General features: G+C 49.8%; 1 protein-coding gene across 4 annotated transcripts in view; it reads right to left on the bottom strand.

Moving 5' to 3' along the window:
• LOC132083618 (protein CEPU-1) overlaps window positions 1-23,669 on the bottom strand; it is a 391,422-nt gene that overhangs the window by 24,892 nt on the left and 342,861 nt on the right. For all 4 annotated transcript variants that reach the window (XM_059488402.1, XM_059488404.1, XM_059488401.1 and 1 more), the window contains one exon: window positions 2,548-2,673. In XM_059488402.1, the coding sequence (XP_059344385.1) occupies window positions 2,548-2,673 (126 nt within the window). The remainder of the gene's footprint in view (window positions 1-2,547; window positions 2,674-23,669) is intronic.

Genomic DNA, 23,669 nt, shown 5'->3' with positions numbered 1-23,669 from the left:
GAGCCAAGCAGTCAGAGGAGCCTGGAGTGGCTGGCACAGGGTCTCAAGTGAGATCAGTCACCAGGGAGCTGAGCTGCTCTTGGTGTATATCCTCTGAAAGGCCTTCCCATGCACTCCCTGGTGAGCAAACACTCTTATTTGCTCCATTTCCTACCAAGAGGTGCACTGTGTGCTCACAGGTACCAAGGAAATAATAAAAACTGTGCAGTGCCTTTGCACAGAGCAGCACTCACCAGTGTCAGCTTGGGGACCAGTCCTTCAGCTCCTGGTGGGGCCGTGCCTGGCACACACAGGGCTGGCACAGCCTGTGCCAAGCAGCACTGCTGAGAGCCACTTCCCCACCCACTGTGTGAACTCAAATTATGCACCAGCATTCTCTCAAACAATTCTCCCTTGTCCCTTTTCTCCACCACTTCATGAGAAATGGAGGAAGATGGTGAGAAGGAACAGGAGGCAGCTTGCTCAAAACTTCCCATGGGATGAGTAGAAGCACAACAACCAAGAGGGGCCAGCAGCAAGCTTTGGGTATTGCTTGGCCCTGGCACTCTGAATTAGAATGTATCCTACATCCCAGATCTGCTATAGCACCTCTATGCATTTTCTCTGGTTCTCATTTCAGTCCTCACACTCCTGATCTTCATCTTTGCTGTGTGTGGTGAATGCAAAATGGAGAAGTAGAGGTTCCCCTTGGTGGCTTGGCAGACCTAGAAACAGAGGAGCTGCCCACAGAGATGAGCAGCCATGGAAGTTGTCCTGGGCCACCTCTGGGCTCATCACCCTCCATCAGCAGGAGACCAGGCTCTGGTAAATCTCTGTGATCATTTGTTCCCTTTGAGTTTTGAAAGCAGAATGCCTAATCATGGCCAAAATCAGGAAAGAGCTGCTGCTGCAAATTACACAGCGCCACAGGTAATTTCTGATTAGCTCACTCTTCCTCTCCTGGTGCATCCTCAGTTTCCATAGCAGCTAAGTCCTAAGTAAAATGGAAACATCTGGTTCAAGCGCATGTAAAGATTCCCTGGGGAAAAAAACCTGCTGGATGGCAGCAAACAGAGAAAATAGCCCTGGTGAAAGACAGAGGCATCAGGAGCTGGGAGCCTGGTTAGGACAGGATGGATGGCATGTGGGAGAAGGCAGCAAGGGGCACATGAGTGGGAGACAAGGGTTCTGGGGAGCAGGAGGAGATGTAGGAAGGAGAGCGGGGCTGTGGCAAAACAAGATGCTTGTGAAAAACAGGTACTGAGGAGGCTGAGCAAAACAAAAATATGTTGTCAGGGTAGACAAGGGGAAGAGTAGGAAGAAGCTTCAAGGTGGGAACGCATGGAGAGTGCTTCAACCGTAAATGTGAGAGCAACTTTGGTTCCATAGAGAGATGCTCAGGGATGGGGAGGAGCACATGGATCCATGCAAAGACCCTGACCAAAGCCACCAGCTCAGAAGCAAGACCACCTAGAGTGAATAAGCCAAAATGTGCTCTGGGGGAATGGTTTGTAGACGCTCCTGACAAGGGAAGGGGCTGAAATGCCGCCAACTCAGCTCGCTCAGCCTGGGCTTTGCAGAGTGATGGATCTGGCCCAGCCAGTTGCTCCAGCACAGACAAATAGCAAAAAATCAATGGAGATGCAGCGAGACACCGCAGCCCTCATCAGGAGCTGGGCAGGCAGAGCAGCCACGGCGCCATCCGCCACTGCCGCCCCTGCGCCGGCTCCTTCGGCTGCCGGACAGCCTGGCCGGGCATCCCCAAGGAGAGCTTGAGGCAGATGTCTGGAACAACTGCCCATGTTGGTAAAACCCCAGGGGAAACAGGACTCTGAGGCGGAACTGAAGTGCTTAGACAGGATCAGAGGATCAGAGGCAGGCGTTGCCGCTTGGCCGCACGGCTCATCCCAGCCGGAGCCTCCGGATCTCACCCCCGGCTCACCCACGAGAGCCTCGCACCCGCCTGGGAATAACAGGGCAGCAGAATGCAAAACAAGTGCCAAAAAGCAGCTGGGAAAGGGGGGTGAAATTATACAGTCCTGCACGCCTGGGAATTTGCTTCCCAGCAGTCACACCCACACAGTTCTGCTGAGGGTTTGCTTACCAATTAACAAGGCCACCAATTAATGCTTCATGTGTTTTCCTGCTCATTTGCACTATTTACAATCCCCCTTTGAAGCAACCTGTAAGAATTGCCTGAAAAATTTTCAAAACATGGCCAGACAAGCACGTTCAATGTGCAATGTGAGTGGCCCATGCAGAAACTCCACGATTCTTGTGTCTCCCTTCCAACAGAGAGTATTCCCTGATTCTATAAATCTCTAAGCACAACAACCCCAACCTGGCACCTACAGCCAGTCCTCCACAGGACAAAAACCATCAACTCCTCTTCCAGACCACCAGGATGGAAGTTCCTCCACCAAAGTCACTAATTCCTGTGTTGAATCACATCTTTTTGGTGCATTTCACCTTCTCCTGGCAACAGAACGAGCCACCGACCCCTCCCCAGCCGCTCACAAAGAGTGCTGTGCCCTTCCCAAAATATTTCAGATAATGTTTGGTTCTTACCTTTGGGTGAGATGTGTCTCCAGGTGATTGTTGGGTCTGGCCTGCCCGTGGCTATGCAGGTGAGGCTGACGTTGCCACCCTCGTTGATGGAGATGTCAGAAGAGATCTCGGTGATTTTTGGAGACACTGCAATGATGCAAAGAGGAGAAGGAAAATTAAATTGGTTCTGCTTCAACTCAAATCTTAGACTGTGGGTGAAGGAGGCTGAATTTCCATCCTCCCTCAGCTTTGACAATTTTTGCAGTAGTCCATCAGTCTCATCTGACTTGGCAGGAACAAACAGGGAAAAGAGGGGGCAGAGAAGACACAGCTGAAGTGGGAAGAAACTGTAGCCAGAGGGGATTCAGTCATTTTAGGGAGGCTCGAGAAACTCCTCCGTGGTGTGAGACAGTACTTCTTCCTACCCCACTTCCAGCATTCCTTGTGTCCTCCTAGCCATGACAAACCGTTCCCAGCAGAGCATCATCCTGAGGAAATATGATTGTTTCCTTCAAACTCCTGCAGCTTTTCCTCTCTGCCAGGTCCCTGCAAGCACAGGAGCACCAAGAGGAGCTGGGAATGAAGAGAGAATCTGCTGAGGAGCCTCTAAGGTTGACCACCCTGCATAGGGAGGGAAATTCTGTGGGGATGAAAAACATCCCCCTGCAATGGCACTGCCATCCAGAGCATGTAGGAGTGAATCAGATACAGGAGGGAACACAGGTACAGGATGGGGTGATGAGGAGGGGGCTGGGAAGGGATGAGGATCAAGCAGGGAGCACTCAGCTCCTGCTGCTCCATGAGCAGAGGACATGATGTGGCTGCTGGGGAGGGCCGGGAGATCTTCTGGTGGGGATGTAGGAGGGAAAAGCATCACCAGCTGTTATCAGCCTGCACCTGCAGAATATAATAAAGACTGTCACCTTCTCAGGTTTATTTCCAGACTTTCTCCAGAGCCTAGCAGGCACTGGCACCCTGCTGCAGCGCTTTGCAGGACAGCCACAAATCACCCATACCTTCCACCCTTGCTGGGACAGCCAGATTCATCACCCCACGTGGGGCTGCAGCCCAACACCCCAAATCCTGGCTTGGACCCCACTCCTGGGGCTCCCTCCCCTGCCTCTCCCCACCTCCCACACCCTCCTGGGCTGCGCCAAGGTGGAATGACTGCAATGGCCTTGCACGCAATGCCTCTGCTGTGCAGGTAAGTAATTTATTGATCCGTAAAGCACTCCAAGACGCTCTGGAAGGGATTATGTCATGCCAGTGCCGTGCAATAAAATAAAAAATGATGGATTTTTTGTGAACATGATGGTGATTTAGGGTTTGTAGTTGGAAGTGTAGTTAAAGTACATTTTAAGTGGAAATCAAGGTGGGTAATGAATTATTCTCTGTTTTGAAGGGCTTCTGGGAGTTCATTTTTTTGCTGCTCTGGGCATGATGGCTAATCTGCTAATCATGCACTGGAGAACAGCTCTGGATCAGCTGCTCCCAAAGAGAGGGGGCGCTGGGGCAGGACATTGGAGGGCACAAAGACAACACCTAAAAATATTAATATGCTTCAGTGTCACTAAGGGGACAGCACATTCCTCATGGGACCACTCAGAGATGGGAATGCTCTGCCCATGGCCAGGTCCATTGAGGAGATGTAATTAATTACAATGTCGTTATGACTGCCCCACTGTGTTCCTGGTGAGGCTGGGACTGCCAGCCAGGAAATCCAAGTGTGCTCTAAAAACACAGATTGTGTGGTCTCCACAACAAAAACAGGCCAAGGGGGTATTACCATGGTCATTTTGGAGAGGTGGGAAGAGCCAAGCAGAGGCGCAGTGATCGCCCACTTTTGCCTGGGAAGCAGCAAGAGCTACCAGCTCTAAGTCCCAAAAAAACAAAAGCAATATCCATCAACTTTAATGCGCTGTTTGCTGCATCACAGAGAAACCTTTCTGATGTTTTTAACTGCTGAATCCACATCGACCCAATTCAGCTTGTTTTGCAGAAGCTTTAAAAAAAGCAAGTCAGACTTTACACTGCTACTCTGGGACTGCACAGACCCACTTTTACCTACCCAGGCGAGAGACAAAAATCAACTGACCAGGTTATAAAACATAATTAAAACAATTTAAACTTGGCTTTGATTGATGGGACAAGGGGGAATGCCTTTAACCTGAGGAGGGTTGATTTAGAACAGGTATAAGTTTTTTACAATGAGTGTTGTGAGGTTTTGGGATAGGTTGCCCAGAGAAGCTGTGGCTGCCCCATCCCTGGAACTGCTCAAGGCCAGGCTGGACAGGGCTTGGAGCAGTCTGGGAGAGTGGAAGGCATCCCTGCCCACAGCAGGGGATGGAACTAGAGGGTCTTTAAGGTCCCTTTCAACTCTAACCTTTCCATAATTCTACAAAAAGCAGCTCAAACTGTTCATGCAACAGGGCAAAAGTTCACCATACTCTGGCAAGCTCAGGACACTGTGAGGGAGATGCAATTTACTGTGGCCCATCTGGAGTGAGAAGAGGCAAGAACATCTGGGAAGCAAACCAGAGAAACGTCACTGAAGCTGTTAACTAAGTCTGGAATTGTCTATGCAGTGGTAGGATTTAACACGGTGGTTATTGTATGCTAATTAAATATTTGAATATTTTACTGCACAAACTATTCCAAATGCCTTTCTAGAGACACAACAGGTGTTTGTAAGGCTTTTACCAGACTAGAGAGGGAAATCTTAATAAATAAATGATCCAAGTATATATTGAATATTATTTAACAGTCACTGGCATTTCCATTCCCTCTGCATTAAAGGACTTTCACCAGCACTTGGCATTTCTGCAGCAGTGGGGCAGAGGAGACATTTCCTATGCTGAAAGCAGGACGCAGATGGAGCTGTGCCCCTTTGGGAATGAATAAATAAATAAAGCTAAGTAAATGCAGGCTTCCCAGGCGGGAACCCTCTCCTTGCGGGCAGTCCTTTTGTGTTCAGCATCTCTCTTGCTCGGGAGTGATTAAACATGGCAGTGTTGGCCAAGCTGCTCCGGTGACACTGCACAGATTTCCCCACAGGCAGGCTGGTGCTTTATTGATCCAACTCTTTCTTTTTTCCCCCTCCAGCTTCACCACAGCTCTGGGGAAGGTCTTTGGGTGCTCTCAGCGCCCCACAGGTGCCCTGGGCATGCCCCCAGCTTGTCCCAATGTGGTGCACAAAAGGAGTCCCCAGGACAGAAAGCAGCTTGCTTAAATATTTAACCAAAGCATATGGTGAGCTGCACGTTTGAGGGTGCTCAGGCAGGTGATAGATGTCTTTCTGGTTCCAAGCATATGTGCCTGCCGACACACATCTATTCCCTGGCGCACAGACACCCTCCTGCCACTGGCACAGACATATCCCTGCTCTGCTTTCACCTCCAAACACCCGCTCCTGCCAGAACAGGTGTGCAGCTCACAGATCCCATGCCTGCATCCCACAGCAGTGCTGCACACAGATCTTCACGTCCTGGGAATGTGGGGGGGCTCCCTGAGCATTTCTGCCACTCCTCTGCTGCCTCTCCCACAGCACCCACTGCAGCACTGAGGCCCTCCCTGATTATTCCTCCAGCTGCCTTTTATAGCTCATCCCAAAATGTATAACCATCACCAGCTTTGCTTTCTTGCTTGGGCCCTGCTACCTCCATTTCCATCATCATCAGCTCCCCATCCACCCTCCTGGAATGTATTGACTGTGCTGCTTGCCCAGGCTGTCCTCTCCCTGATCCCTTGTCCCCATCTCTGTCTCCTCACACCCCAGCACCCCAAATTTCAGCCACACACCAGGCTGAGGGGAGGGTGCTTCTGGAACAACCTCTCCACCTCAGACTGGCAAGGGGATTTCAAATCAAGTTGCCTATTCCTTCTTCAAGGAGCAACTGCATTTTTTTTGCCTTAAGCACCCCCTTTCTCCCAGTTTTGGGAGCCAAGCAATAGTGCAGAAAGACATCTGTGATCTTTCCAGACCAGCAAACCCTTTCTGGTGTGGGAGTGAGGCAGAACAGGTGTTTGCCCCAGCCAAGGGGTCTCAGCCCATGGCACAGCCTTGGAGAGAGTGCCCTGCTTCCCTTTCATAAAACATGCAAACCTCCATCTTCCAGCACGAGCAACATCTGCTCCAGATCAAAGGAAACAACAAAGAACAACTATAAAAGTGTCTGGAAGAAAGAAAAAGAGGGAGAGTCAGACTTGCGTTCTGCAGGCGATCTGTGATGTGCACTGGCAGCTTTCTGACGCTTCTCCTGCTTCTCATAACAGCTTCTTGCTGCTGTAACACTCAGATTTCCCTGTGTTTTACAGAGTTTTCTGCCAAGGGTGCTGCCACTGGGATTGGGTGAGGGGGAGTCCTGGGTGTCCTATCCCTGCTCACAGCAATGCTGAGTCAAACCAAACCCACTCTCAGGCAACTGAGGGTCTGCCAAAGGTGGGGACCCAACGTCCAGCTCCAGGACTCCTCCAAGGTGTAACCAGAGCACTTTGTAGCTGCCAGCTCAGGAGAAGGTGCAGTGCTGGCTGCCACCTCCATGGTGCCTCCTCCCTCCTTTGTGTTTCAAAGCTTTCTGCCTTCAGGGAGCAAATTAAGAGCCCTGTGCCTTCAATTACAGGTGTATTATAATGGGCTTTTAAATCAGTTTGTGCTGCTCTAACACAATTATAGTTAAGAGAAAAGCAGAGAGGGCTTTGTCTTTCTGTCATATCATACTTCCATCATGTCATCCTTCCTTCATATCATCCTTCCATCATATCAGGAGCTGTTTTGAGACTGTCCAAAGGTGTGAGGAAGGGCAGACACAGCCTCAGAGCCTGCTCAGTCACAAAGGTTTGTACACAAAACCCTTATGGGTGCCTATCCTGCTTCCCAGGGCTGCCTGGACCCCGTATTGGCATCACCACCCCTTTCACAGGTTCAGAACAGCTTCACCAAGGGACTGATCCCCTCTTCACAGACCTGGCAGCAGCCCAAGCCATGAAGAAAGAAGGCTGGAAACAAAGAGGACATACATAACGACCTTAATAAGCAATTAATAAATAACTAATGACAATTGCTCGTTCTAAAGCGAGGCGTAATGAGATGTGTCATACGGCACCGAAATGTGTCTAAATGATTTCCCAGCCAGGTAGCAGCTCCTGTTGCAGGGAAGCTTGGAGGACACGAGATTTTTTACGCCCGTCTCTGCAGCAGGTTATACAGCACAGCATCATAATAACTCAGAGGAGGAGGGGGAAACAAGACGTTCCCAATCATTCATTAGTAAAGTATTTGTGAACGCGGGTATAATTCACCGCATAAACAGCAGGGTTTCTGCAGACAAACTTTATAGCTAAGTGCCAAAAGGGAGCCCAATCTGATTCCACTTACGACAGCATAAATCAGCACTACTACTGCAGTCAACAAGGGATACACCACAATAAACGTGGCACAATAGGAGAGTCGGGGCTCGAGTACAAGGCTTTTTCCTTGATTTCTGGATGGGTCCAGGTCACGAGCCTGGATCAAGAGCATCTCCTTAAGGAGTCAGAGTGTTGCCTCACTAGATTCACTCCCCTGTTTACAAGACTTTGAAGGGATCTGCATCATTTTTCCTAGCAAAATAAATGAAGAAAAAACCCTAACACCAAGCCCCACACCTGTGGGGAATCAAATCAGAGTTTCTTTGTATGGCTGTTAATAAGCATCTTTAAGAGGAGGCAGAATCCCTCTGTCAGGTTTGTGAGAGTTCTGTGTTCATGTTACAATGTCTGAAGGAAGATGTGGCACAGCTCTGGACTTCACTGCCTCCTTTAAAATGAGTCTAATGATGCTGAGTGAAAAGAAAACAAGAAGAAAGATATGAAAGCAAAGTTTTTCCATTATTATCCATGAAGAAATGCAGCCAAACAAGGAGTGTTTGGCAGTTCAGCTCCCTGTCTAGACAGATCTCATTTTCAACTCCACACACGCTGCACGGATCTAGTTTCCAGTTTTTGCACCCCGAGCCACCTGGGATTCCCCCTGTAAGCCAAGCAACGCCTCATGAAAGGCAGAAAATTGAAGGATCTCGAATCCTTAAGACACCTGCATCATTTTTCCAGCATTATTGACACCTCTGCTCAAGGCACGACAGCCTCTCTCACAACTGCCTCCACGGTGACCATCAAAGTGACAGTGACTCTGTCACACCCTGCTCAGGGGACGTAGGGTCCCCAGCTCCTCTCATTCCACTGGGTACCAGTGAAATCTCCATCAGACCCTTGGGAAAATCCCTGTGTGGGGACGAGCCAGAGCATGCTGACAGCACCCCAGAAAGTTTGAACGCGACTCGTGGCTAATACAAAGCTTGTCAAACCCATCACCTCTAAATGCTGAATGTCTTTATTAGATTCCTTTATCTCCCCCCAAGATCGGAGGGACACGACGAGATGATTCTCGGCGGAGATGTCATCATCCAGAAACTAATTAAAGGCTGCGCGGGAAGCCGGGCCACGCACACTCTGGAGAACAAAACGCATTAGCAACCCGAGCCGGGGAAAATATTACAAGTGAACTTCAGATCAGAAAGGGCGAGCAAGGGATTTCACAGCAGCTCTCCTCTCCCCATCTTTCCTCACACTCATCCCTACACTCCCTCGTCCTCCATAGGTGACCCCAGCTTGGAGATTATTAGGACCAGCCTGGGAGCTGGGGGATGCAGGCCAACAGAGGATCCTTTCCTCCACCCCGAGAGAAAAGCATGATTTGTAGAATTTCCTTTATTTTTAATCATAGAAAAGCATCCTTGCTGTGGGTCAATAAGTGCAGAGAAGGATGGATGCATGCTGGCTCTGCCAGAGTGCTCCTGGCAAAACCCTTGGTCACGTTTGGTCTCATCTCTCCATCAATGTAATGACAAGAATTTCTCATCCTTGCAGGCTCATGAAAAAGACAACAACATAAGAAATTATAAGATACCCAGAACTTATGCCCACAGGAACTGGATGTGGGGACGTTTCTCCATGGGGACAGATGCACAGATCTAGTTTAGGACATGTCTCAAGTGGATGTACCTGCAAACAGCTGTTCCCAGCCAACTTGGAATCTCCAATGGACAGCAAATATCCATGATATTGCTCATCTGATCCATCAACACATACTGTCCTGCTAAATCCTGCACAAACCCCCAGCTCCCCTCCCCACAACCAGCCAGAGTGGCCGTACCCCACCCTCCTGCTCCCCACTCTGCTGCTGGAGAGCAGAGGGGGCTCTCCCTGTCTCCCCCGTCCATGCAGAGTGGGCATCACGCCAAGGGCTGAGCTAGCCAAACTGCCCTGTGCCACTTTACTCCTCAAAAAGGACCTGACAGGAACAAAGGAGCTCAAACATCCTTTCCAAAGATAAATCAGATGCTCTAATGCAGCCTGCATCTCCAATGAATATAGGGCAGGTGTCTCTGAAGTGAAGTATTAGTTAAAATGATGCTCTTTAAATTACATTTCGGCTATTTCAGGCAGACAGGTTGTGTGTGGGTTGGGCTGGGTTTTTTTATGATCTATCTAGAGGCTTAAAAAGACACAGAGAGAAATAAATCTCCCTTCCATTAAAAACACACTATGCTCTTGCATATTTGTTCTTATCTCGGCGCTCTCGCTCTTGTGCTCCCTCCTCTCCCAGGGCTGGAGCACAAAGTGTTTGTGATTACACTTCCACCCTGACACTCAGCTAATTCGAGGAGCTGCCAGCCCGTGCCCAGGCGGAGCACACAGCTCTCCCACCCCCGCAGGAGGATGAGCTGTGCTTCCCCAAATGCCTCACTGGACCCGGTGCCTTTATTTCAAAAACCACTGAGATTTGTGGTGTTAATGTGGAACCATGTGGAAGTCCCAAGTTTTGATTGAGTTTATTTGGATCTTCTGAGTCTATCCATACCCTTTTTGTCTCATTTATCTATTTACATCCCTCCATTGCCAGCATTGCCTGTCTCCAAACAGCTCCTTTCCTCCCATCCTTCCTGAGCTCCAGCTCTTACAGGTGCCCTCATGCTCCAGACAGGGCTCTTACTTCTGCTTAGGCTTCTTCCCATCTTTGCCTTTGACAACAGCTAAAAATTAATGGATCAGGCAGGGAGCACAGCCCTGTTATTGTCTGATTAGGTGGTCTGGAGGCTGCTACTTATGCCCAGACTGTTTGCCTGGGAGAACAGAGTGGGAGAACGAAGCTCATGAAGTGGGAGAACAAAGCTCATGAAGTGGGAGAACAAAGCTAGTGAAGTGGGAGGTCAGCAGGGTCCAGCAGTTCAAAATGAACCACAGGTGAAGTGATCCATGCCTCCATGTGCTGCCACTCCTCCTATCCCCATGGGAACACATCTTTTGTGACTAATGTAGCACTCCAACAGAGGCAGGCCTACCTTCCCAAAGAGGCCCTGATCCATTCCTTACTCCTCTTAGTAATTTCTTTACATCCCTGCTTTTTCAGTCTCTCCTTCTTGGGCTCCAAGAGCCCCCCCAGCCTTGCTCACCCCTCCCATGGAATATTTCTGGTTCCTCATCCTATCCCAAGGCACATTTCTAGGCCAACTCACAGCTTCCCCAAGCCCAGGGGACCAACCCAAAGCTTGGCCAAAGGTGCCAGCAACAATCAGGAGTGCAAATACCAATGATCCAGTCTGTGGGATGATGCTCACTGTCCTTCCCAAACCTTCAAATGTGGCTTATCCCTATCATCCAAACTCTGGGAGATAAGGGAGCGTTATTACTCCCCCTTCACGGATGGATAAATGAGACCCAAAGATCAAATGGGCCAGAAGTGCCTGTTCAGATCAACGCTCTGCAGCACCTGCCTCTCAGGCTCTGTGGAGCTTGGAAAACCACGTTAAAAAGGCACAGGGAGAGTGAGGGTGGCTGCCAGGGCAGGTATTTCCATCGGGCTGCACGGAATGAGAGCTCCACAGTTAAGAATCAGTCATCAGGCTGCCGAGACACAGCTGTGTATCCCTGTACATAAAGGGGCAATTAAAATTCCAATTGCCAATTTCAACCCAACCAAGCAACATTTGAGAGAACTAAAAGCAGAGGAAAAGCAGGGAGCGATGGTCCCACAAGGGAAGGATATTGATGTGCCTGGAGAACGCGGGGGCTGCTCTCCTTTCCCATTAGGACTGCTCCTTCATTTCCTGTTCCTCCTAAACAAAGCCCTCGAGCCTTCTTCTCGGCCACACTCGTGCCTCCGAGAATGCCAGAAAAGCCACAGGGAATTATCCCCGCCAGAGCATTTTTAATTTCCCTATTTGTCTTCCTAATGCCCAGCCTCATCACCAGCACCATCTATTCCCCATGTGCTCCTACTTTACATGGATGGACTATTTTTACCCCATTCTTCCTATGCCTCTTTTTCCTCCCATTTAATCATTTTGGAGGTTTTTTATCCACACTTTCCTTTCCTTTCTTTCCTCTTTCCCTTTCATTTTTAATACCTGTGGTTCTCCGATTCAAAATCATTACTGTTTTTAACTTGACTCGAGCCTCTTAATTAAGTTACTTTCCATTATTTTTTATCTAGTCCATTTGTCTACATCCCCCGCACCCTCCCTAATTCTCCCTTTCCTCCCCAAGGCAGGCTGGGTATGAAATCTTACATTTCCATTTGGCTAACAATCACTTTGAATTTTTAAATGCTATTAAATTGGATCACACCAGTCACTGGACTGGAGTTGTCGAGCTGTGATATTTACTCGCGCCAGTCAAAGGGAAATGAAATTGTGGCGGCGCGGGGGGGAGGCGATGGGGGAGCCCAGATTTATTCTGCCCGCGGTCCCTCGCAAACCAGGCACAATCCCCTCGGATTTCTGAGCCAGTTCAAAGGAAACTCTCACGCTCAACCATGAATGTATTGTAATGTCTTTAATAAATCAATTACTTGTTGGCAGGGAAGTGTCACTGCATCTCCAATCCTTGTAATCACCTCAGCCTTGCTGTGTTTTAAGCGCGGAAAGCCCACGGAGGTAGACGGGGAGCCAGGAGCGTTGTTGGTGTAGGACAAAGCACAGAAAGCACCACTTGGTCTTGCCAGGAAATGCCAAAATGTGCAGAAAGTATTTGCACCATGTAAAACCACACACAAACACACAGAGTGACCCCCAGCTCCAGGAGGAGGACAGCACGGTGCTGGAGGGACTGTGTGGGGCTCATCCTTCCCAGCGCAGCTGCTGGCATGCAGAAGCTTGGAAGGAATGACCAGAGCAGGTTCCTGGGAAATGCCTATCACAGGAAATCAGCTTGAGATGATGGGAGCAGCCTCTGCTCCTTCCTGCCCAGTGCTGAGCAGGGGTATATTGCAAAGCAGTGTTCTCCCACCAGCCCAAGAGCCAGACAACCTTTTGCTGCACTAATTCGGACCCTGAGTTTTGTGCTTCTGCTTCAGGAGGGTACCATATTTCAATTTTACTAAAAGAGACCTTTTCCACTCAAAAATTTGCTAAAGGGAGAGAGATTTGATTACAAAGCAGCCCTGGCCAAATCCAACCCCTCCTCCTCTCTCTGTGCCGACGACATCCTCCCCTCCACAACAACAATCATCTGAGCACAAACAGACAACAGAGCTTTTCAGAAAGTAATGAACTCCGGTCGGAGCCAAGGCAGGAAGGGTTTAATGTTCAGTGCAGAAAGCTTGGCGAGGCCATCAATTATATAGCCCTGCTGCTGAAGGAGCAAAAAAAAGAGAGAGTATTTCAGCCAGACTCGGCCAAAAAGAAAAGATAGGGAAGGAAATCACTGTGAGAGAGATTTAATTTCACAAGCAGGGAGAAGTGTTTGCAAAAGAGGAAGAGGATCAAAGGCTGAAGCTCTCGGGCTGGCTGCGGGGAGGAGGGATTACAAGGACAGCAAACTATGGAGGAGACATCTCTGTTGATGCCTTGTGTCAATGCTGGGCCAGGCAAGCAGAGCCTGGGGCACAAACTGGGGAGTCTGTTGGCTGGGGGGGCCCAGTGGGCAGAGACTTGGGCAGAGAGGAAGGTGGATTGTGACCTGTTCATCTTATCTCACACAGGACAGCAAACCAGCACAAGGTCTGTGGCCTCTCCTGCTTTGTCCCAAATCCTACCCAGGAAATTATACAAAATGCTACCAAAAAGGAGAGCTGAAATCTTTTGGGCATCTCTACTACTGGGACCAGAAAGCCAGAAATGAAAAATCACAGGATCCCAGAGTGGTTTGGGTTGAAAGGAACATTAAAGGTCATCTCATTCCCATCCCCTGCCATGGACAGGGACACCTTCCACTGTCCCAGGCTGCTCCAAGCCCTGCCAAACCTGGACATGGACACTTCCAGGGATGGGGCAGCTTCTCTGTGCCAGGGCCTCAGCACCCTCACAAGGCACAATTCCTTCTGTATGAGGGTATGGATCCACTTAAAAGAAGACCTCCTCACCCTGTCCCCTGCACACAGTGAGGCCATGCTGATCCCTTCCAGGGATCCAGTCACAGACTGAGGTACAAATTCACCTCCTTTCTGGAGGACAAAGGTGTTTCAATGCTGTCTCACAGCAGGCATGGAAAACCCATCAAGACCAAAACAAATCAAGACCACATTTCAATATCTTATTTGAACAACCACATTTCCACATCTTTTACAAAGATCCTTGCCTTTTTGTTTTCCACTTCCTGCTTTTCCTTGTCTTTCTAAATCTCTTTCTTCTCCATTGCATCACCAGAATAGAAAGAAAACAAAATTACATCTCTCCCCAGATTTCAATGCAGCTCCTTCTTCCCGTTTCCCTCCTCTCCTTCAAAATCCAATCAAGAACAGTGTGAAAAACCCCACATTTTCCACCCAGTTTCCCCCTTTATTGTCCCAGTGACCTCCCCCCAGCCTGCCCTCAAGCCTGGGGATATTTGCTGGAGGTTCTCTAGCCCTCGGAGGTGGCAGGGCCCAGCAGCTTTTTGGCAGCTGTTCCCTTGGCCTCTCCTTTATCTCCAGCATTGTGTTCACATCTGCTTCCCCCTCTGCCTCTTTCCCTGCTGCTGGGAGTCTGCTTTTAAATCACTGCTCAGCACAGCAGCTGCCAGGCACAGGTTCCATGCCCCATTTGGATGGGGGATCCAAAAGCTGTTTGCAAACCTCCCTCTGCCTTTTTTCTTCTCTAATTTTCTTTTTTTTTTTTTTAATTTTTTTTTTTATCCTCCTGAACCTGCCGGTGCTGCCACACTGCTTTCCCCTCCTCCCTTTTGGCTGAGGAGCTCTCTTGGCTCTGGAAGTATGTTCAGACACCTGGTTGCTGGCAGCATGGGGTTTGGCAGCAGCTGGCAGCGTGCAGCTCTCTGATAGGGAATGGGAGGGGAGCAGGGATCTCACTGGGGTCAGAGCTACCCACCGTGGCCATCAAGGATGTGCTGGTGGCCTCTTGCACTGCTCCTGCCTTGTTGGTGCCTTTCTACCATGCACATTCATCTGGCTTTGCCTGCAGCTTTGGCCAAGGACATTTATTGTTTTTTTGCTGAGGATTTATAGCGTAAAATAACATAGATTTGTGCAGCACCACTCAGGAGCTGGGAATGCATTTAGGACAAGGCGTTGCCATCTGTGGCTCCTGTCCTCAGCAGAGTCCTGCTCCCAAGCAGGGCAATTTTGGCAGAGCAAGGTAGCAAACCCCAGGGAGCAGAGCCAGGCACGTGGAAGGCTGGATGCCTCACTGCCACCCTGCCCACGCAGTGGCTCCAGGCTAAATTCCCATTCCAGATTGCAATCTCTCTGTGCTACCAAAAAAAGAGAGGGCTATATCCTTCCGGCTGCCAGTAATGTACAAAACTCCCTGAAAAAACTTGGCTGATGCCTCCCCAACCTCCTTTCACTCAAGGTCTGTGCAGGATTGCAGGCCAGGATCCCCATGGATGCCACCTTCATGGAAAAGACTATACCAAACAGACAAAAATATCTTGGGAAGAGCCCTTTGCTTCATCCTCCGACTCCCCAAGCCTCTGCAACAGGTTTTTGCTTCTGGACTCGCCTCCAGAGAGACTGGCCAGAAAAATCAGTTTTAAAGGCCAAAAAGAAGAGCCAGATTAAAGTATCAACTCTGAATTTATGCTCAGGACTTAAGGTTTAATAATGCAACAGAAAATCAATATTTAATAAAGCAAATGATGGAGAAAAACAGTGAATGGGAGATGAGCTGCTGCTCATGTTTTCAAACAAGTAACCCCCCAGAGGAGCAGGGTTGGCAGGATGGATGTGGAACCAGATTGCCACAAAGAGCTGGCACACAGGACGCCCCAGGTCCCAGCGATTCCAGCTCCTGTGTCAAGGGGAGCTCACGGGTCTTTTATTAAAGGACAAACAAGGAATTACTGCGGTGGTCAGAATCCAAACACTCATGGAGAGAGAACAAATGCTGAGGCACCAGGGGAGCAGAGAAGCTGCTGCACTGAGCAGGCCCAGACTGGGGCTGGGCTGGAGGAACACGGGCAAGCAGCAACACCCCCAGGTTCAGGTGCCAAAGACCTGACTGGGGATGGAGATCTGAGGAGCTGGGAGGGAGCACAGGGGCTAAAAGCAGAGGGAAACTCCTGCCTGCTGAGCAGGGGAGGAGGTGCATAGTTCAGGTGGGCAATTGGGGCACTAAACATGGCTGGCAGGTGGGGTGGCGCAGCAAATGTGCATCCTGAGCATGGCAAGCACACACCCTGGGCATGGCAGCAGTGCATCCCTGGGAATGGCAAACTGCATCCCTGGGAATGGCAAACCTGCATCCCTGGGCAAAAACTATACATCCCTAAGAATGGCAAACCTGCATCCCTGGGCACAAACCACACATCCCTGAGCACAAACCACACATCCCTGGGCAAAGCTAACCCGCATTCCTGGGCATAAACCACACATCCCTGGGCACAAACCACACATCCCTGAGTACAAACCACACATCCCTGGGCACAAACCACACATCCCTGGGCACCAACCACACATCCCTGGGCAAAGCAAACCTGCATCTCTAAGCACAAACCACACATCCCTGGGCAAGGCAAACCTGCATCCCTGGGCACAAACCACACATCCCTAGGAATGGCAAACCTGCATCCCTGGGTACAAACCATACATCCCTGGGAAACCTGAATCCCTGAGCATGGCAGGAGTGCATCTCTGGGCACTACAACTGTGCATCCGTTGGCACAGCAAGCTGACATCCCTGGGGGCAGCAAGAGTGCATTCCTGACCATGGCAAGCCTGCATCCATGGGCACATCAACAGTGCATCCCTGGGCACAAGAAACCTGCATCTCTTGACACAAAGTGCCCATCTCTGAGCACAGCAAGAGTTCATACCCAGGCAAAACAATCACAAATCACTGGACACAGAAAATGTACATCCCTGGGCATGACAAGCATAAATCCCTGGGCACATCGCTCAGCCAAAAGCACACGGCTCTGGGCATGGCAAGTGTGCATCCCCAGGAGCGCTGGGCCTGGGCAGGATGAGGGGAGCTCTGCGATGCTCGGGACAGATCAGCAGCTCTGCCTCCCTCCCCTGGAGGCTGGAGAAAACTGCAGCGAGCCCCTGCATGGCACAGAGATGTCACCTGCGCCTTGTCCCCCCACTGCCTTTCCAGGCCTGATACAACACTGCCAGCCAGGAAAGAAGGAATATTGCCCATACCCATGCCAGCAATGGCAGGTGCTTCTTGGGGTATATGGCTTAGGGAGCACAAAGATCTGTGCCCCATATCACAAAGTCTGGGGACTCTGGATAAATCCTCTAGGCAAAGGAGACTCTCACTTGCACAGGAATCAGTGCCCTTGGATGAAACCCCTCCTCTGGCACACTGTGTGTGCCGGGTTGTCTGCCTGGCCCTGCAGCACGGCAGTAATTTGTAGCTTGTGCTAGGATCCTTCACATTGAAAGATGACATATAAATATAAAACGTTATCACTCCATAACAGCCACATGCTATAAAACGCCAGGCAGAAGGATCTGGAACTAGATGGAGGCAGTGCTTTAAATCCTTCCCTGCAGAGTTACTGCCGCTAAAACAACAGACCCGCTCCAAAGAGCTCCAGCAACGGAGGGAGAAGAGGACAGACCCCAATAAAAACACCACAATTGAGGAATTAGATGAATAAGTGATGGGATTACAGCATGACCTCCCCATGCTGACAGCCCCAGGGTAGCAGTAGCACCGGCGCACTGGTGACGTCTCCTCCCATTCATCCCCTGCTGTGATTTTCCGTGGATGCTCCTGCTCCTGTAGTAACAACAAAGCGCCGGCACCAGCGTTACACTACAGCGGGCTGACTCCGCTCCCGCGGCTACGATAACAATGCTGTTACTGTAGTAACATTACAGAGCCGGGGTCTCACTGTTCTACCCTTAATTTTATTGTCGTAAGATTAAATTGCAATAATGTTATTGAGCTGCCATTAGTGTAGCCATGGCAACAATAACATTAAGGTAGCGATATCGCATTACAGTGGTCCAACCGTTCCACCACAAATATTTTAATGTAGTAAAACAAAAGAGATTACTGCAGTAACATTAAACTGCAGTGACCTCATTAAACCCCCACCGGCTTTATCACAGCGCTCCTCTGGAAACCGCACGCGGCAGTGAGAGCACCCTACACACATCCTGAGTGCTGCTGTGCCACCCCTTTGGCTGGTAAATCCATGGGGAAGGAAGGGGATGTGCTGCACATCTGGAGAGACACACACAGCTGCAGTCTGTAGGAGTGTCAGGGGGTAGGACGGTCGGGATGGACAGAGATGAGAGATCCTGAATCCAGGTCTAGGAATTTGGGGTTTATTGCAAAGGGCCTGGGTGCAGGGCCCTGCTGGGAGCTGCCAGCCACAGCTCAGAGCAGGACTGAGAGAAGAGAGGGGGAGAGAAGATGAGAGGGTAAGAGAGTAAAAGGGCAAGAGAGTAAGAGCATAAGAGAGCGAGGTTCCTGTTACAATACAATAAATCTTCTTCTGTGCTGAATATTCTAATTCTCACTAACCAATCTAGTACAAGATACAAATCCTACAGCATTTACATACAGCCTGTATGAATCATTACATTACCATACTATGTTACATTTTAAACCCTAAAAACTCCTCTTTGGGCCCCTTCTGCCAAGCTGGCAGGGTCTGCTCTGACCCTTGGGCCTGTCTGCAAGCAGAGGGTGTTGTTCCATCAAAAGGGGATCATCTTCAGCCAGCCACACCATTGTTTTTCAGTTGTTCAGTAACTAAGGTATCTCAAAGCTTGCTTTTATTTCAATATTGCTTATAGTTTCTATATTCTCAAAATCTTTTGCCAGACACTCATATTTATATATGTTTCATCTTCTCCAACCGCAGTCCTCCCTGCCTGGAGAGCTGCCGGCACCGCTGGCCTCCCGGATTCACCCGCTCCGCAGAAGGGATTAGCAGAGTCACTCTTGAATGGCTCTGGGTGAGGCGGGTGACCTCCTCCTGAAAGCCTTTGGAGAGGTTGGGTGAACAGGGCTGCTGGGAGCTCGCGTGCTCAGAAAGGCTCAAAGAGGAGCAGACTCTTGTTTTCTAGAAGAGGGGTGATGCGAGGGTGACCTCCGCAGCTCTGAGGGAGTAGCAGAGAGAGTTCCACCGAGCTCTCCTCGCTGCCACAGCAGTGCACACAGCTGAGCCAGGGAGGATGGAAACAGTGGAGCCACGGAGATGCCAGAGGTGGGAGTGCCCCTCTGATATCTGGAAGGGACCACAAAGGACTCTGTCAGGAACCCAGTGACAAACAGGATGACAGCATTAGCTCTTCACTGGGGACACAAACAGGAATTAGCCACAGCCTGGGTGTACGCGAGAAAGAAAAACAGGAAGGAAATTCAACTGGTCTGTGTGTCCTGTGAATCACTGGATCTTCCTTCTCCTCTGCTCCAGTCTCCTGCCAATTATTTCTCCTTGGGAACAGGATACATCCTCCCATGACTCTGGCAGTGCCTGGCCCCACTTCATCTCTGGGGTGCCAGGAGAGCCTGGAGGGGAATGGCTTGAAATTGAAAAAGTTTGATGTAGAGTAGATATAAGGAAAATGTTTTTTAAAATGAGGCTGGTGGGGTCCTGGCCAAGGTTGCCCAGAGAAGCTGTGGCTGCCCCATCCCTGGAAGTGTCCAAGACCAGGTTGGACAGGGCTTGGAGCAGCCTGGGATAGTGAAAGGTATCCCTGCCATGGCAGGGGATGGAACTAGGGGATCTTTAAAGTCCCTTCCTACCCAAACCATTCTGGGATTCTATTGCTTCCCTTCATCCCAAACTCCCTATTACCAAGTTGCCCACCTTCTAACAATGTTAACTCACTCAACCACTATTCACCTCTCCATCCCTCCTTCTCTTTACACCAGCAGGCTCATCCACAAGCTCCAGGAAGGAGCAGCATGGTGGGACACACCCCCAGTGGGATGCAGCGTGCCTGACTCCCTCCAGCAGCAGCAGGGACATGAAACTGGGGCACCCTGAAGCTGCAGCAAGGGCAGAATATGAGCCCAGAGCAAACTCTTCCACAGTACAGACTCTGGAGTCTCTGTTCCCTCCCTGCTCCCACCCCACGATATAATTGCTAATTAATAATAACGTTTAGCTCTCAGATAGCGCGTTCCATCTTCAAAGACCTCTGTCGACATTAATGAATTAATCCTCATCAACCCCCCTGTGAAGTAGGTGACAACTATTATCTCTGCCTCACAGATGTTAAACTGATTTGCAAAGAGGTCAAGTGACTTTGGGGAGGCTGGAGGGAGCCTGGCCTGGTACGAGGCCACTCCACAGGGGAACATGGACAAGCACACCCCAGAGAAGCAAGGGCTGGGATCCGAGGGTGTGAGGGAGATGGAGAGATGCAGGGGCAGTAATGGATGTGGGACCTGCAGAGATGCTCCCCGAGGGCAGAGCAAAACGAGGATAAAGAGCCAAAAACTAGGCCAGTGTGTGAGAGCGTGTGGGAGACCTTCAGTCCTCCACAACAGCCCTGGTACAAAAGGCAAGGATGCTTTGACAGAGGGACGGTGATTAGCAACAAAAGAGAGCCGGGAAAGGAGCACATCAGTCAAAGGAGCCGAGAGTACAGGTGAAGGGAGGGAGGATTTCCATTTCCTGACGCTGGTTTCCTCCCCTCCACTGCTTTGGGGAGGCTCTCCCAGCTCCCCCATGCCTTTTAGGAGTTATTATCTAAACCTGCTTTTGCTTCTAGAAGGAATAGCTGCTCCCAGGGGGGAAAATGTGTGGACACACCAGTAAATCCATGCCAGAAGCAGGGAGAGCATCTTGCCCAGTGTGAAACTCCAGCCCATGGCCTCAAACCTGACCAGTGTCTGGGCAAATCCCTTTTCCCTTCTGTCACAGACATCTTCTATGAAAAATCCTTTCCTTAGGATTTTTCCTCCTGAGAAGCTGAGAGGCCCCAGGGACAAAATGTAAACAATGGTTATCTGCTGCTGTGGAATGCAACAGGTGCATCTGGGATTGGCCCATGTTGATTGTTTGTAATTAATGGCCAATCACAGCCCAGCTGGCTCGGACACAGAGCCCAAGCCACAAACCTTTGTTATCATTCTTTGCTATTCTATTCTTAGCTAGCCTTCTGATGAAACCTTTTCTTCTACTCTTTTAGTATAGTTTTAATCTAGTATATATTATAAAATAATAAATCAAGCCTTCTGAAACTCAGAGTCAGATCCTCATCTCTTCCCTCATCCTCAGACCCCTCTGAACACAGTCACACCCTCCTTGCTCCCAAACCAGGGATGTGCAATGCAGGCATTGGTGGCACAGGCTCAGCCTCACAGGTAAGGTGATGATGACTACAGGGACTGAGCCTTCCTCCCAGCAAAGACATTTCCCAGGCACCCAGGCAGCAGAACAGCAACAAAAATTTCTCCTTGATGTCCCACGAGTGAAAGGGGCTTGTGGCATCAAAGGAAAATTAATTGGGCAGAGTTTGATGGTTGAAACAAAGCCGGCTGGGGCGCTGCAGGCTTTATCTCACCAGCACAGACCTTGGCAGTGCTGCTCCCTGCACGGAGACAGGTGCCACCAGCACTGCCACCTCTGCCCCCTGCCACCCTGCCACCTGTGTCCACAGCCCCCCGACTCTGCTGAGCAGGTAATTAACTCCCAGACAAAGGCAGGGATTTGAAGATTAACCTGGGCTCGGGAAGGAGTGGGGAAAACTCGTTTACACCAAACAAAAGGGGAGGGGTGATTAGTTTCTCCAGTGACAACAGCAAGAGCCAGATAGGGCCAGGGAAAGTGATAAAGAAGCAGGGAAAGCGCTAATATCCCCCCAGTTGCCTGCTTTTGCCTTTTTTTTTTTCTTCTTCTTTCTTTCTTTTTAAGCACTAAAATTCCACCATTTTCTATCATGCAAATTCGTGTGCCTAAGTGAGATTAAACTCTGGCAGGCTCCGTGCCTCCTTCCCCAAGTCCATTTCCCGCACTGAGATAAGGCCAACTTCCCTTAATGCATCTTACAAGGCAGTGGGAGTGTTTTGCAGGCACGCATTGGAGACGGCTTATTATCAATACAAATAACAGCTTTCCAGATAGCTCCTTCTCCTCCTACCTCGCCTCTCTCCTCTAAACCCTGGAACCCAGAGAATGGCTTAAATAGCTGAAATGTCCTGCAGGGAGAAAGGAGATACTGTGCCTGAGGAGGAGAGGAGAGGAGAGGAGAGGAGAGGAGAGGAGAGGAGAGGAGAGGAGAGGAGAGGAGAGGAGAGGAGAGGAGAGGAGAGGAGAGGAGAGGAGAGGAGAGGAGAGGAGAGGAGAGGAGAGGAGAGGAGAGGAGAGGAGAGAAGAATTTGGAGAGGAGAGGAGAGGAGAATTTGGAGAATGGAGGAGAGAGAGAAGGATGGGGGGAAAGGACAAGAGAAAGAAGGATGGGGAAAAAGGAGAGAGAAGGATGTGGAGAAATGAGGAGAGAGAAAAGGATGTGGGGAGAGGAGGGGAGGTCCAGTAGAAGAAGAATTTGAGAAATCACCACTTAAGCCTATCCATGGGTGCTCAGACACTGCATGTCCTGTCTGACACGTGAACAGTCTCTGTTTCAGTCCATACATTCGAAGAATGAGTTGGTGTTCTTCAGTTTTCAGTCTCGGAGTTGTTTATTATATTTTATCAATAAAATTTTCCTCCTGTCCATCAGAGGTCCGCTCAGCAGGACAGACAGAGGCACTCTGACCGCCCTCAGGGTGGTGTCTCTTTATACTACAAACTATGTATAACACGTTTACAATTACTTTCCAATACACATCACCTATGTTAGACAGTGAACTTCTACTCTAAACCAATCCCAAAGTGCCAACATCACAGCAGAAGATGGAGAACAAGAAGAAGAAGAAGAAAGGCTGGACATGCCCAAGTTGCTCCATCTTGACCCCAAAGCCCCTATTCTAAAAATCCCAAAATCTACTTTTTCACTTAGCGATAAATTTATTATTACACTACTTAAACTTCTGTGGCTTTCAGGTCCTCATACAAAGCTGGTAATTTTCTCCACGGGTCATAATCAAACCCACAGGTGCTCTGGGCTGTGTGCCAGGGTCTCTGAGCCCCCTGGCAGGGGTCCTGGCAACTCTGGACACCCAGAGGGATGCACTGAGTTCTGACACTTTGTCTGGTCTTATGGCAACTCCTCCTAAGAAGGAATGAGCACTGAAGGAGTGGGAGCACCTTCCAGACCCTGCAGATGACAGGGATGCTCCCTGAGCTGCTCATTTTAGCTCTGTCTGTGATCTGGGTGCATTTTGCCCAGGAGAGATCCAGGTGCTGAGAACCTCCCTGTGCCTTTGGCAGCTCTGTTGTTGGCTGACATCAGCTTGGCACCACCAGCCTGACCCCATTTAGAGCAGTCCCCAAAATAGCAGGTCTGAACTTTGGTGCATTCAGTGCCAAGGGTCTGCTGTCTCATTCCTGAGCTCATTTGTCCCACATTAGCACAGAGGCACCGACCTGCTATTCCTGGATCAGCAGCAATCACCTTTTCCCTTTTGTACCAGGATTTCAAGACTGACAAGTGTTTCTGAAAGCCTGGCCAATGAGGAAAAGTGGGAAAAACAGAGCTTGGATGGTTTCAGAAAGAAGGCAGCTAAGGGGCACCAGGATAACAACCTTCCCAAAAGCAAAAGGTTATTACAGAGGACACTGATCAATTGTTCCCCACATCCACTGGGAAT

The sequence above is a fragment of the Ammospiza nelsoni genome, chromosome 24, assembly GCF_027579445.1.
Source record: "Ammospiza nelsoni isolate bAmmNel1 chromosome 24, bAmmNel1.pri, whole genome shotgun sequence".
Taxonomy (NCBI): domain Eukaryota; kingdom Metazoa; phylum Chordata; class Aves; order Passeriformes; family Passerellidae; genus Ammospiza; species Ammospiza nelsoni.
This window is presented reverse-complemented; position numbering and strand designations above follow the sequence as displayed.